This window comes from Myotis davidii, unplaced genomic scaffold (assembly GCF_000327345.1).
Source record: "Myotis davidii unplaced genomic scaffold, ASM32734v1 scaffold803, whole genome shotgun sequence".
NCBI classification, from domain to species: Eukaryota; Metazoa; Chordata; class Mammalia; order Chiroptera; family Vespertilionidae; genus Myotis; species Myotis davidii.
The window spans coordinates 4,081,008-4,097,095 of record NW_006295567.1 but is presented as its reverse complement, the minus strand read 5'-3'; the positions used below and the strand labels follow the sequence as shown (position 1 = coordinate 4,097,095).

Sequence of the window (16,088 nt, the reverse complement as noted above, 5' to 3'; positions counted from 1 at the left end):
AATTATTTTCTCTACCCATTGTCTAAGGCAGTGGTTGATATGGTCATTAAGGATGCCAGCTATTTTCCTACCATTTATTTGACCCTATCAGGGAAAAATAGTGCCCCTGAGTAAAGGATTTCCTGTTAATTCATTTCATTCAAGTGGCTGCCCTCATCAGAGCTGTCCGCTGCTTTTAAATGTAAAGTCATTGTAAAATATATATACCTGTGTATTAAATGGAACACAGCACAATAGCTATTCCATGAAATATCAAAATTTTGTTCTCGTTAAAGCATTGCATAATATAGGAGCTTCTCCCTCTCAAACCACTGACTTTCATGTAAACGTAAGGACTAAAAGGAATCTGGATCTCCTGTCAAGAAGTCCAAAGCACATGATATAGTGAATCCTCAGATTTAATTTTTTCCAACCATTTGGTGGATGGCTGATGCAAACATACTGACTGCTGCACTTGCATTTACAGCTTTTCCAGAGGCTTCCAAAAGGGGGTGGGCATAAAGAAAGGGGCTGGCACTGCCTCAGCATTTCTTCTGCTGAATTGTGCTTTAAAGTTTTCTGCTGAGTTTGATTTCCAGAGATGGCTGGTTCTGCAGTTGCTAAAAGCAAGAAGAGAGTGTGGGTGGTATGGAGGAAGCACGGGGATAGTCCCAATTTGCCAGCAGAATGGGCCAGGGCAACCCATTAAAAGACAGTTTAGAGGAGTCGTTGTTTAATGGGTGCAGAGTTTCTGATTTGCAAGATGAAAAAGTTGTGGAGATTTGTTACACAACAATGTAATTATACTTAACACTAATTACTTGTACACTCAGAATAGTCTTGATGCTAAATTATACATTATGTATTTTTCTATAACAAATAAAATAAAAGATGATCTGAAAGAACTAAAAGTTAAAGGAGGTGGAGGAGGAATGATCTCTTGAGGAGGGAGATGCCTTTATAACAGAAATGGGAGATACAATGCAGCAGGTGAAGGGAGAATTAAAAGCTAACCAGTGAAGAAAGCTAGGAGGAAAGGGAGACAGAATAAAGAAATTCTGTTGAAAACAAGAAAAATAAATGTCAGGAGGCATTAGACTACATGAGAAAAACATCAAGTGAGAAATAGAAAGATTCAGAGGGGGAAAAATTTCTTAAGTTGGTCATGGAAAGGAGGAGACAATGAAAAAGATAAAAACAGGCCATATCACAAACAGAATCTAGGTATGTTTGTCAAGAGGAGGGAAACAAGAAGCAGGAAGGAGCTGAGGATTTTAAGAATTATAAAATGCCTAAAATGTAGGTAAAACAACCTCATGGATAAAAACTTAATGGATTTTCAGCCGAGTGTAGGTAGAGTACATTGTCTAATACTTAAACTGGCCCCTATGTTCAGTATTTGTATTAAGGGTTCCAGGATCGAGTCCCCTGCCCTTGACAATGAGAAGTGTCCATAGAAAATGGAGTTGTACTTGATATATAAATGTATCTTGTCAGCATCCTTTTGAATACTCAAGATCCTTTCAACATGCAAGGGTAGAGTCTAATGGCAATTGGATGCCCAAATGGAAGTCTGCTGGTGCTAAAGTGTTCACAATTCTCTATTCAGAGCTCACTTTCCAGCCACTAGTTATGCACATTCATACAGACATTTGGAAATCTCCATCCATCTGCCATCCTGTTGAGTCCCTTCACTGGGCAAGGCGCATCTGCAGTGGAACCAGAGTGCTCTCCCTTTCACTCTGGGTCTGATATCCAGAAAACTGAGTAATATTCTCTGGTGTAAAGTTTTTCCTCAAATATTTAAACCTCCCACTATTGTATCTACTAAAGAAGTGTATACTAATTACTAGTTTCTCTTCACTGTCACATATATATAGGTTGTCTTTCTGAATTTGGTTAAATAGTACTGACAGTAAGAAATGTGTACCTTTTAATCATGGTTATAGTTCAGATGTTGAATTACAGAGAATGAAAGAGATATTTCTTTTTCATTTCCTAACAAGAATAATAATTTTGCAACTTCATTATTTTAAAAATGTAGAATAATTATTCCACTATGGGGCATTGTGATACCTTTTAGATGGTTATTGCATTTGTTATGAAGTGTTTTGTTTTCAATATTTTGTTCAGTTATTTGCCATTCTGGTAAATACGTGTTTCTTTTCAACACAATATATCTTGAAACAGTGACAAAATAAGTGAATTTAAAAGCTTAAAGAGTACTTTAAACAGTGTAAATATATTTCTAAAATAATACTTTAAATTTCTAAAATTGTCATGAAGAAAATAAGCTCATAAATTAATAACCAATGTGTCATACTGTGGATACTCAAGTGTATTTGGCATTTAATTAATAAAAATGATACAAGGGCAAACTGAATATGAAAGTCACCTTCCACTAAATATTTGGAATGATAGAATTAGAGTTACATTTATTTGCACTATTAAAAGCTAATCAATTGTGTTATAAATTAGTTATATTTTACCCATATTATTCAAATTTCAAAAGAAGGGTTTTCTTAGTTAAATTACAGAATAATGTCTTACTTTTAATATGGATCCTAAGATAAACATCCTGTTGCAAAACTGTTTCTTTGAAATTATAGTTTCTTCAAAAACTCTTATTACTCAGAAAAGAAAATGACAAAGCTTAATAGAAAGCAGACTGAGAAAAGTAGGGAGCTACATTAAATTGTTTATTTACTGTCCTGATTTCTGAGTTATAGTTTTATGGTCTGTCCCAGGGTTCCTCAATGTCGATACTATTGACATTTTGACATAAATAAATCTTTGTTCTGGGGAGCTGGCCTGGACATCTTCGGACATTTAGCAGCATCCCTGGCCTCTACCATTTAGATGCCAGTAGCTCTCATCCTTCCACTGAGCTGTGACAACTAAAATCTCTCTGGATATTGCCAAATGCCCCCTATGGGACAAAACTGCCCCTGGTTGAAAACCACTAGTCTACTTCATATGTATTCTAATCCCTTAAAATTTATTTAGGTAAAGGAATTGTTTTGAAAAAAAAATTTTTTTTTGTAAATGTCAGTTTTCAAATCCATATATTCTTAAGAAAAAGAATGCTTTTACTAAAAGGAGTGTTTTTTTTTAAGTTTTCCAATCTAAATCATGATAATTTGTATGTTTATTTAAAAATCTGGTAGTAATATAATTTGTGTGTTTTACAAAGCATATACTTTTATTTTTAAAAATATGCTTTTATTGATTTTTTTTAGAGAGAGGGGAAGGGAGAAAGAGAGAGAAACATAGATTGATCAGATGCCTCTTGCATGCCCCCTACTGGGGATCGAGCCTACTACCCAGGCATGTGCCCTGACTGGGAGTTGAACTGGTGACCTCTTGGTTCATTGGTCGATATTCAATCACTGAGTAACCCTGGCTGGGAATGTATTGTGTATTTCTCACTTCATCTCCAGGTAGCACAGATATATCGTAATATAATTACTGTCTAAGTAAAGAAGAAAACTAAAAAAAAAAACCTGATTAATTTAACTTACTTTTCTTGGTTTTACTAGATAGGTTTTTCAAATCAACTAGGTCATTTATGGATTTTTATACTTTACTGAATTTTTTTTAAAAGTATACAATATTTGCCATTAAAATAAAATATCTAATTTTACCATATCTTATGAATATCTACAAAATTTAAGATATGTTCTATAATTTCCTACTAATTTAACAATATCTAAAATAACAAATTATTAATAATTTGTGTTGTTTTCAAATTAAAAAAAAGTGTTTTTGATTTTTTCAAATGGTATAGAAGGGTCATAAAATTTCACCTAGAACAATAAAGACTTAAAAAGCAGGATCATTACTTTTAACATGATTACAGTTTTATAACTTAACTAAGCCATCAATATTAATCAATACTTCTTTGAGATTAATAGAGAAATATCTGCCAGTTTAGCAGCTTTTTTCTGGAATTACTCAATGTATATAGAGTAGTGTGATTTGATCAAAAAAATGAACAGAATCAGAAATATGAATACCATGCAAACTATTAACACTTTATGTAGAAAATAGGGAGAAGAAAAGTTGTTTTTAAATGGAGAGATCTTGGTAATTGGAAATCAATGCAAAAATTGATTAAAAGTATATATTTAACATAAAAATATTCATATAAATTACTTTTAAAATTTCTTGCTATAATTAATCCTATAAGCCTATATGCACATAAATGTATATGTGTAATTTTTAAGTATAATTCTATTGATTTCAGAGAAGAAGGGAGAGGGAGAGAGAGAGAGATATCAATGATGAGAAAGAATCATTGATAAGCTGCCTCCTGCACGCCCCCTACTGGGGATCAAGCCCACAACCCAGGCATGTGCCCTTGACTGGAATCTAACCTAGACCCTTCAGTCCGCAGGCCAATGCTCTATCCACTGAGCCAAACCAGCTAGGGCTGTATATGTATATGTTTTAGATTAAGTACAGACTTACTATTTATTCTTATTCCAATGAATACAAATTGGCTTCAGTTGTCTCAAATTTATATGGGAAAAATATAAACATTGTAATTCATCTCACTCTTTTACTCTTTTTCTATATATTTAAAATATTTTTTTCTAGTAAGTTTTATAGAACCTTAAAAGAATTTGTCATTGAATAGTACTTAAATTTGGCTAATTTTTCAAATATTTGAACATATTTGTATCACAAGTTGGAGCAGCTCAGTAGCATAAATAGAAGAGAATGAGTACCTCATAATTAAGGTATTATTATGTGTTTTTATAATAGCAACTTGGTCAGCATAATATATATATATGCTGTATATATATATATATATATATATACAAAAAATTTGTATTATCCATGGAGTGCTATTACTTACTGTCCCGAATATTAAGAATTGGGATGAGATTGGTGATTTGGCAGTGCAAGGAAAGGATCTAACTTTTGATCCCTAAAGGACTTTTTTGTGAAAAATCTCAATATTTATGGACAGTGGTTATTATTTCTGTTGTGTTAGTATTTCTGATCAAGTTTGAATTTATTGCAATGGCATACTTGAACTATTGCTGTATCAATTAATTATGTTAGGCATAATCTTAATTAGATCATTTGTTTTCTATAGAAATTTTTATTAATTAGGAGGATTCCCAGTGCCATCTTCTGGTTTCATGGCTATTAGAAAGAGATCTTCATATTTGCCACTCCTTTTAAAACAGGGTAAAGAGGAGGCTCTTATGTAAGTAGATACAGTTGTTGAAATTTTTCCCCTTATTCAAAAAATGGTTTAAAGAATTATATTTTTAAGTGACAAAACTACATTTCGTTTTTAAAATGTGAGGTTAAAATCTTTTTTAAATTGTATCATAAATTTTCAGATTTTTTTCTCCCTGACACCACCATAAAAGTCATTAATCCTGCAACTTTGTTAGAAGAATTATGTAGGCCCATATTCTATTTGAATGCAAAGTTAACTCCAGAGGATCTTCTCCTGTTACCAGAAATTTCCTTTTCTAATACTACCCTAGTTGATACTACTTTTAGTTAAAAAATAATTCATGTCTATTTTACCAGTAAGTAAAGAGCTACATTTCCATTAAGCAAAGAAAACACTTAAACTTTATAACATGAATAACTTTAAATACAAAGAAGGCACATGCAGTTTTCTTAATTACTAACTTTCTAATGTTTATATTTTGTGGCAAATAAGAACATTAACTGAATTTTTAAAATATCTTCTTGTCTATTTGATTAGTGTGTTGTTGTTTTTTTCTTAATTATAAGGAGAAAAAAAACTCTTTGATTTTACCTCTCTGCTTTTGTTGTTGAAGCTTCTTTGCTTTATTACAGTACATGGAGTTTGGGAGGAGTGGTCACCATGGAGTTTATGTTCATTTACATGCGGTCGAGGCCAAAGAACAAGAACAAGGTCGTGCACACCTCCTCAGTACGGAGGAAGGCCATGTGAAGGACCTGAAACACATCATAAGCCTTGTAATATTGCTCTCTGCCCAGGTGAGTGTATTCTGCATCTGTAATCTTGCAATTTGTATACTCCATATGTGGTCTCTGATATGTGTTAAGAAATATTAGGGGCACAACCTTCATTCCGTCACATTGAAAAATGTGGTTTTGGTTATTTTTCCTTGGTTTAAACTGGGTTCCCTTCTTGATTTTTGTCATATGCAATGGTGTATAATATTTCCTTGACTGAATACTAATCATTGCTCACTTTATTGGATTTCTATAATTATGTATATTAATGCTTCCTACTAAGATTTAGGAGTCCCAAAGACTTGAGAATGACTATAGCCTTCATCATATAACTAGAGAGACTGGTGAAGAGCGGATCTTTAGATGTTATTCTCTCACACTCAATCAACTAAGCAGTGGAAATGTGCAAATGACCATGCATGAAAATGATAGATATTTGCTAGGAAATATAATCTCCTAGATTCACTGCTAGATGCATCAAATAGTTAGGTCATAACTGTCATAATTATTGCAATTATAAAGTCTATATAATCTGTTTTTAGAGTGTATTTATATGATTTTAAATTTTTCTTTCCTTTAAGTCTTTAAATTCTATTTTGCCTATCTTTAATAATTTCATCCATTATTACAGAGAGAAGTCTTCAAAATGATGTTATTTAGGTTATTGAAACATTCCAGCATAAAACCTGCAAAATGAGAAAGCCTAATCGCCAATTTTAAGGGCTTCCATTTATGGGAGAAAATGCACACACACACTAATCATAGAATCTCCCTGGACTAGCAAAGGCACAATTTAGAGGAAGAGGCAGACACGAGTGGCAAATGACAAAGGCTAATAAGAGTAGCAGATTCCAAAATATATAATCATTCATCTACTCCCAGGGAGATTTTCTCATAGGCCTGTTTAGTCACATATTCTGTATGCAACCAACATAGCTGGGATGCCAGAAATGTGCTCCAAACACATTCTCTAACTCACACAGTTTCATTCGCACTTTAAATTCTTCAACTTTATATCCTATATTTTGAGACAATAATTCAAAGTTCTTCTGGAAATTGTAAGCATCTAAAACATCTTCAGACTATGAAAAACCATCCAAAATATAGATATACAATAGTCATCTAAAAAGCTTATTTGTTTTCTTATAGTTTAGAGAAAGTTTATATTGAGTAACATTGTTCTCCTAGAATTTTATGAATTGTGAATATAACTCATACAATTCGGTGTTCATGTAATTATAACTATTGGGGAGTCAAAAAATCATCATTTATTTTCAAATTACCCCTGGAAAGTTTATTAATGAAATCAGTTATGTTCTGTCTTATATCTACCTTTCTCTATAAACATACAGATACACACAGACACACAAGTCTCCTGCCTTTATTCCAAAGATTTGGGGAAGCTTATAGAAATTTTAGAATCTTTTTTTAAGTGCTTAGCTTTGCCATTTATAGAATCAAATACAGTTCACTCTTATTTGTCCGTGAAGTTTAAAAAAGTAGAAAACATGGAGAAATTAAAAAAAAAATAGCTAACTGTAGAATCTTTTAACATGTTTGGTTTTATTACTTCTTTTGCCTCAGTTGATCCCCAGTTCAAAGACAAAATGGCACTGATCAGTTAAAAATGTTAGCAATCAGTTTTCTCATAGTCTGCCTCCCAGGAACTTTTTTAGAATAAAATGGTTGGCTATCAATAGGGACAGGGATACTAAGTTGTTAGAGTTCAGATAAGAAACTGCATTCCTAATTTGATATAGTTGTTGCTTTATCATGCAAGTAGGTGCTGCATATGTTTTCAAGTACTTGTTTTAACAGTATGACACCACCATTAGAATCTCTCTAAGACCATAAAAATTAGATTGCTCTTTTTTGTATAGGTCCTTAATTTTTTAAAGGTATGATTATATTATCTGTAAATCTTGCCTAGCTCATGCTCTCTCTTAAATGATCATTATGGAGCCATCTTCATTACTTAATTTATCATGTGTCAGTTCTGACTCCTATTATTTCCATTATTGAATTTAGTTGCATTACAGAAGATCTACTATTCTTACCATGTCTGCAAAAAATGTTGGCATTATGCTTTTGAAATATGTAAGATTTATTTGGTCTGAGCATTTGGAATTCTCCTTAGAAGTAATTGTCTTATTACTAAACTCAGGCATCTTTACTAAATATAATAAGCATCATCAAGTATCAACAAGATATAAGACAGTAGTGAGAAGAACATATAGTTCCTGATCTCAATAAATTTACAATTTCTTCATAGGATTCAGACATAAGCATGTGAAAATTTGAGTGCAGTTCTAGAAAACACATAAATATAGTCAACCGCAAGCCCAGCTGGTGTGGTTTAATGGTTGAGCGTTGACCTATGACCCAGAAGGTCACAGTTCGAGTTCAGGTCAGGGCTCATGTGTGGTAGTGGGCTTGATCCCCAGTAGGGGGTGTGCAGGAGACAGCTGATCAATGATTCTCTGTCATCATTGATGTTTTTATCTCTCTCTCCCTCTCCCTTACTCTCTGAAATCAATCAAAATATATTTTAAAAAATAGTCTACCTCAATGAAAGGTAATGATTTGAGAACTCAGTGGGTTCAACCTACATTTCTTTTAGCCAACCTACCTGAGATTCCTAAGACATCATCTTAAGAGGTAAGTCTATCATAGGAAGTTAATCAGTAATGAAAACAGTAGGCCAAGGCTTACAATTGGTTCTCCTTGGTTAGGCCAGTTGCGAAATGAAGACCAGACAAAGTCAGAAGAAATATTTGAAACAACAAATGTGGATTTGACCATTGGGTTGTGGTAATGGACAGTGACATTTTTGTGTGGGATTATATCAAATAGCATTCCAGCATCCTGCTTTAAGAAACACATATAACCACTATATTAAAGTGGATGTTATGTAGAGGTGATGTATACTGTTTGCATCAAATAATGAAATACATTTTATTTATGCAAATTTTGATATCAGCTTATAAATAGATGACATCCTATTTTGATCAGGTACGTTTCTTAGTCAGTGTTCAACTTATTCCCACTTCTTTTGAGGTTAGGGTAAACCATTTACCTGCGATCCATTTATGGAGAGAAAATAGAAAGTGTGGGTATGGTATTAACCTAGTTTGAATTAATAGTTACTAATTTGTGCACCATGTCCAAGAATAGAGACTAGTGTTGATTGGGGGAAGGTGGGCGAGAGGTATAGAGCAACAAAAGGGAGTCACTATGATTCATTCACTGACTCATAAAAATAATGTGAACTCATTTTCTACCTTTTCTCCTGTACACTGGTAATTATGTGTGATATTATGGAAGGGTATGTATATATGTGTGTATGATCAATCGTCTTTGTGATCCATTTCTTTTATCTCACCAACTTAGAACTTCTAGCAATCCAATCTATTTTTTTCTGTTTTCTCTGAATATTCAATGCAGTCACTAACTGCATCAAGTTTATAGTAGTATTAATTGATGCATTTGAGGTGAATGGTATTCTGTTCCATCTCCTCTTTATCTCCCCATGCAACTTTGTACCTGATAGTATCCAATAAATTACTATTGAATGGATTTTCTTGACATGTACATAGCCAGATTTCTAGTACTCATCCCGAAATGTTTTTTGGATATTTTTCTGAATATATTTAATAATACATTGATGGGGTATCATGAAAGGAACTTGGACTTTTAAATGTAGACCTTACCTTTCCGTGTTGCTTCTCTGATGCCTAGTTTCTTCACCTGCAAAATGGGGACGATGGTAATGCCAGGATGTTGAGAGGACTATGTGAGATGATGAGGGAGTGAATGTGGTAAATAGCAAACAGTGTATAAGTAATATAGCTATGCTTTCCAGTCAAAGACCATCAGGATAACACCTGGACTTGAACGGGTTGGGTTTTTTATTCTTGGCAGTGAGGGAATATCAACGTAGGAACACAGTGGGACCCAAATACCTGTTATGTAAGACAAGAGGCTTCAGTCTCCTGTGGACCTAAAATGTTGATTTCTCAGCAGCTATGAGAGGGTGTCCCGGCCAAGGTCCCTCGCAGGGAACCCTTTTGGTGAGGACACTGAGTGGAAAGTTGCTAATAAACACTTGCCTGAACTTGGTCCAAAGGTCCTTGGTTGTCTCTGTATGAGGATGTTACAATTTGAAACACAAATGCTACCTCATTAACCTGTTCTTTAATTGATTTGCATTTTATCTTTTTTAACTTCTAGTCTTTTGTATGGCAATTGTAGTCATTCTGGGTCACTTCACTAATTCCAGTGATCTTTCAGTTGAGCTTATAGGAGTTTAAGAAACTGTGCCTTAATTAGTCCTGGCTTGTTTTCTTTTATTATTTAATATTTTTTCTCATTTAAACTTTGTCTTAACTTACCAACTTTTAAAAAATTCTCCTTAGCCCTTATCATAACTTGCTTCCACTTTCTTTATTGATTAAGGTATTACATATGTGTCCTTATCTCCCAATGTCCCCCAAACCACCCCCTGCTCATGCCCTCACACCCCTACTGTCTGTGAACATTGGTTATGCTTATATGCATAAACCTTGTCATCATTGCTCTTGCTTCCACTTTTAATTCTAATTTTTAAATGGTATTTCGTTCTGAATTTTCTCTTTTGTAATTTATTTTAAATTGGCAAGTGGGGAACATAGGTTTATGTTCTTCAGCATATGTCCACAGCAAGAGGATGGCAGTTTTACCTTTCAGTCTTTTTTTTTTTAATATATTTTATTGATTTTTTTTACAGAGAGAAAGGGAGAGGGATAGAGAGTTAGAAACATCGATGGGAGAGAAACATTAACCAGCCGCCTCCTGCACACCTCCTACTGGGGATGTGCCCGCAACCAAGGTACATGCCCTTGACCGGAATCGAACCTGGGACCTTTCAGTCCGCAGGCCGACGCTCTATTCACTGAGTCAAACCGGTTTGGCTTACCTTTCAGTCTTGTATCCTCAAGTTTATTAGTTTCCTGGGCAACCTCCCACTCAATAAAAATCCAGACTCAGAATTTTGCCATCACTAAATTGGGTAGCTTCAAAGCCAGTGGCCAGAATTCTCCCCCAGCTCCTTCCTACAGATAGTTTAATGAGTCAGCAACAATCAACCCAGAACAGTCCCTGAAATGACATTTTAGTATCCAAATATTCATGACTTTGTGGATGAGTACATAATCTAACTTGTGATTTTTGTTTTTCTTTCTATGTTATATTGTCACCAGTTATTGATCAAGATGTGAAAATAGATTGAAAATGATATTTTCATACAATGTGTCATGGGATTTCATTTGGCCCCATACGTGGGAGACAGGTTTTTCTTCCAGGTGAACACAGTTGCACCTCTGTGTATATAGCAAGAAGAAATTCATAGGACAAAGTAAACCCCAGGAATCTAGCAATTTAGCCTTTGCCATTTGAATTCTTCCAGGTCCAGAAAATCTGGTCATGTGTCACGGTGCTGAAGCGAATCGTTAACTGTCCCCAGCGTGGCAGTGTTGTTTAAGGAAGCACATTACGTGACGGTGAGACAGGCTGGTCTCTCAGCACTCTCCCAGCTTCAAAGCGCAGCCTGATTGTTCTCTCTTCTCACTCACCTTTGTAAGACGACCCATAAAGTAATAAGCATTTTGAAGTTTTTAAATTGAAACGTGGGTCTAAAAATATCCAACTGCAAACGCTTATGATGGACGTGAAGGGAAAATGAAAAAGCCTAAGAAAGTGTTTATTCTTCACCTTATGTACCTGATGTTTATTATCACATGATGTTTCATGAAAGGATAAAAAAGGAAAAGAAAAGAAGGATGATTACATTTCAAATAAATGTGGAAGCCACATTTATGTAATTCAGGACTCCCTGCATCGTGTCTATAATGGCATTACTAATTCATCGTGTTCAAAATTGACATTTTTATTTCAGGGCTATTTGAATGCTAGGCTAACCCAGTTCAGTCAAAGGTTCTACCATTTATTTGTTTCAGTAAGCCAAAACCTTAAAATTCAACTTTGATTCTCTATTTTTCATACACTCCTCCCCCAGCAACCTATCAGCTCTACATCCAGAAAAATATCTCAAATTTATTTTCTTTTTTTCTCTTTCCACTAATGTCATCGTAATCCAAGTCACTCACACCTGTGTCTGGCTACAATATAGTCTCCTAACATCGACTAATACCTGTTCTTGCCCTCGTACAATCCATTTTACACACAACTGCGATGTGTTAAAATGTAAGTCATGTTACATCACTTCCCTACTTTAAAAGCATCTCATTTCTTCTCATCCTAGTTGCTCACATGACCTACAGAGCCCTACGGGATCTGACTTCTGCACACCACCTGAAATCATCTCCTCCCTCCTCTCCCTCTTCATGATCCCCACAAGCCCTTTCTCTGTTCTGAAATGCACAAAGCCTTTTTGAACTCAAGAATTTGCACTTGCAAAGAGAATTTTAAGGATCTTCCCATTTCTGGCTTCTTCTAGTGACTCAGGACTCAGTTCATTTTGGTTTCTTTCCTAAAGGCATGGCTTTTACAGAGAGGAAGGGAGAGGGATAGAAAGTTAGAAACATCGATGAGAGAGAAACATCGATCAGCTGCCTCCTGCACACCTCCTACTGGGGGTGTGCCCACAACCAAGGTACATGGTTTTGACTGGAATCAAACCTGCGACCTTTCAGTCCTCAGGCCAACACTCTACCCATCGAGCCAAACCAGTTAGGGCTCTCTGTGAATCTTTACTTATCAGTGCATTAGGAGATTCCACTGGGAGTTTTGGAGTGTTTACATTTCCCCAATTATCAGGGAACACTTTTCTGAAAGAATGATAAGATATTAATCAGCTTCCAATAGGAACGAAGTTTTAGAAAGAAAGTATTGAGGTATTTTCAAATTTGTGGGTTTGTCATGATTCTGGGAGTTATCTCTCACAAATGTCGGAAATGAGCTATACACAGGGGCATGGGCTGTGGGAGAGGCCTGGATTGTCACTGTTGCCTTGACACTCAATGGAGGTGCAAAGCAGCCTGAGTGCCCAGCTGAAGGGGAAACCACCCTGGATCCCAGATCAGCATCAGATAAAGAGGAAAAAGCAGCCGCTTCACTTTTTGGAGTACCTAGCTGAGTGGTTATAAAAAAGAAATATTAGATAGATCAAGTGGTAAATATCTCATTATCATAATATCTTAACAGTTATCCCTGAAATGAAATGCATATATCCTACTGGGAAGTACTGACATGTCCAAAGCAGAACTCTTAATTTTCACCTCTCAAAACCCTCCTAGTCCTGCATTCAGAACAAAATGACACTACCATTTCCTGAAAGGTCTTGGGGCTGATGTCTCTAAAAAGAGCATAATTAATGGTTTTGTTAATTCTACAATATCAAACTGAAAAATAAGACCTGAAATAAAGCAATATCCCATATTTGGCACTAAAAGAATTTTTTTTCTTGAATGTTATATAATGTACTAGAGGCCTGGTGCATGAAATTCGTGCACTGGGGGTGGGGGGTGAGGGGGTGTCCTTTAGCCCAACCTGCACCCTCTCTAATCTGGGACCCCTTGGGGAATGTCCGACTGCCAGTTTAGGCCCACAGGGATCGAACCTAAACTGGCAGTTGGACATCCCTCTCACAATCCGGGACTTCTGGCTCCCAACCACTCGTCTGTGTGCCTGCCTTATTGCCCCTAACCACTTCTGCCTGCCATCCTGATCACCCCCTAACCCCTCCCCTGCCAGTCTGATCAATGCCTAACTGCTCCCTTGCCAGCTCGGTCACCCCCAACTGCCCTCCCCTTCCAGCCCGGTCACCCCCAACTGCCCTCCCCTGCGGGCCTGGTTGCCCCTAACTGCCCTCTCCTGCCTGCCATCTTGTGGTTGCCATCTTTGACCACATGGGGGCGACCATCTTGTACAAGGGTGTGACAGTCAATTTGCATATTACTGCTTTATTATATAGGATTTTGTCTAATCTTTTAAATTACATTCACATGTCCCTCTCTTCCTAGCTTCTCAGTTTTCCATTTTCCCAGTAACTTGGACTTACCATATTAAAGGAATATTGGATTTTTCCTCTTTAAAAAAATATCCAGTTACTTTGTTAGGTCAATTCTTTTATAATATTGAAGTTAATGTTCAATAAAAGTGACTTAATAGTTCTCAGTGTAAAATAAAACGTCCACTTGGTACATCTTCAATTCCATCTAAAACATGCTTTGTTGATTATTATGGTAGTGTTGAACCACAAAGGTTTCTCTTTTTTTTTAAATATATTTTATTGATTTTCCACAGAGAGGAAAGGAGAGAGACAGAGATAGAGAGTTAGAAACATCGACGAGAGAGAAACATCGACCAGCTGCCTCCTGCACATCCCCCACTGGGGAAGTGCACACAACCCAGGTACATGCCCTTGACCGGAATCGAACCTGGGACCCTTCAGTCCGCAGGCCGACGCTCTATCCACTGAGCCAAACCGGTTTCGGCCCACAAAGGTTTCTTCAAGTGTCTAATATTAACTCCTTCCTAAACTTTAGTCAAAACATAAAATGTGTACATTAACTAAAAGGACTGAATAACTAGTATTACAAATGTATGAATTTAAAGTCTTTTTAAAGTTTTGCTAGTGGTGATGTAAAACCTTCTTACAGGAAGAGCTTAATGAAAAAACTATTTCATAAATATTATTATTCTTTCCAGTCTCTTTTCAGTAAGGTCTTTTCTCATTCCTCATCAATATTACAAACCTTTGCCAAATTATCTTCTCCTTCCACATTTGACTTGCTCATTCCTGACTCCACATCTCCTTAGCTGGAAGGAGATCTTTTCTCTGCCAATGAGTGTGTAACTATTACATTCATTAAAAAATTACTGAAAATTTACCTGTAACCAGAATGATTAAGGATATCTCATATTCTTTTATTCTAGTTACTCAGCACAGAATAATGTTGGCATCACCTAATTTATCTTTATTATGTGTTACTTTCTGAATGTTCTCAGTAATTTGACTATCCATACATTATTTTGCCAAATAGATGTCAAGGTGCAGGATGACTCTTATTTTTTTTTAATTCTTCTCAGAATGGTTAGGAGAGTGAGGGTTCATCATGAAAACTCAATAAATGTTATCTTTGAAAAGCAAGATTCTGAAATGAAAAGCGTGCTTATCTTTAAAGCCTTAATAGAAAGGAAATGGGTAATTTATGAACTCCTATTGACTCACTAGACTTTTCTTTTTTTTTGTCTGGCAAATGGACTACATAGCCAATAAGATTGTATCAGGTATTTTAATACAATGAGATGCTAAAATTACATGAATAGGATGATTAACTTGGCATTTTATGATTGTTAATCTCACAAAGGATTTATTAAGTACATCTAAGTATCTATTAAACTACTGTCTTTTTAATAGTGACCTGCAAGGCCTGAAATTAGGTTGAAAGCACTTACTCTAAATCCACCAGGCTTTCACGTTTGTTTAGATGGGTCTTCATAGCAGCACTAACTTATGTTGGAACTTTGTATTTATGGTGAATTATCTTTCACTGTAAGGAAATTAACTAGCAACCACGAAATGATATTGGAGAAAAGTAGGCAGTCATATACTAGTGCATTTATAACTCTTACAGGCTAATTAATGCATTCTAAATTAGGTAAATATTTTTGCCTGAATTCTTTGCTCACTTGCATTTTGTGATTATGCCTTGGCGAATGCTGTTGCCTTTTTCTAAGTTATCCAAATTTCACCATACCCATCTAACATAGTCATCCCCCAAATTGATGTGATCTATCCTCTGAAAGCCTCCATGTGCCATGTTAAGACAGTATTGCTTTTACTTATTACTTATTTGCATGCATAATGTCATTCTTCTACTAAGTTATAAATTTTGTTGAGATTGGGGTTTATATTTTATTTCTCTATCTCTTATAACACCTATCATAGTGTCTGATAACTAGTAGAATCTCAAAAATCATTTTAATAAATGAATAAATAAATCAGTCTCAATTTGAATCTTCCAAAGACAAGTGCAACAGCCTATATTAAATTTTAGTCACCAGACACTTGGGAGTCATCTGGACCCTCTCTCCACTTCAGTTCCCATGACAAGTTCTTCAGGAGACACTCTTGC

General features: G+C 35.4%; 1 protein-coding gene across 1 annotated transcript in view; it reads left to right on the top strand.

Annotated features, from left to right (window-relative positions):
* The window catches only part of ADGRB3 (adhesion G protein-coupled receptor B3), a 669,006-nt gene that overhangs the window by 256,214 nt on the left and 396,704 nt on the right, over window positions 1–16,088 (top strand). Inside the window, exon 5 of the mRNA XM_006770359.2 lies at window positions 5,809–5,973. Within this exon, the coding sequence (XP_006770422.1) occupies window positions 5,809–5,973 (165 nt within the window). The remainder of the gene's footprint in view (window positions 1–5,808; window positions 5,974–16,088) is intronic.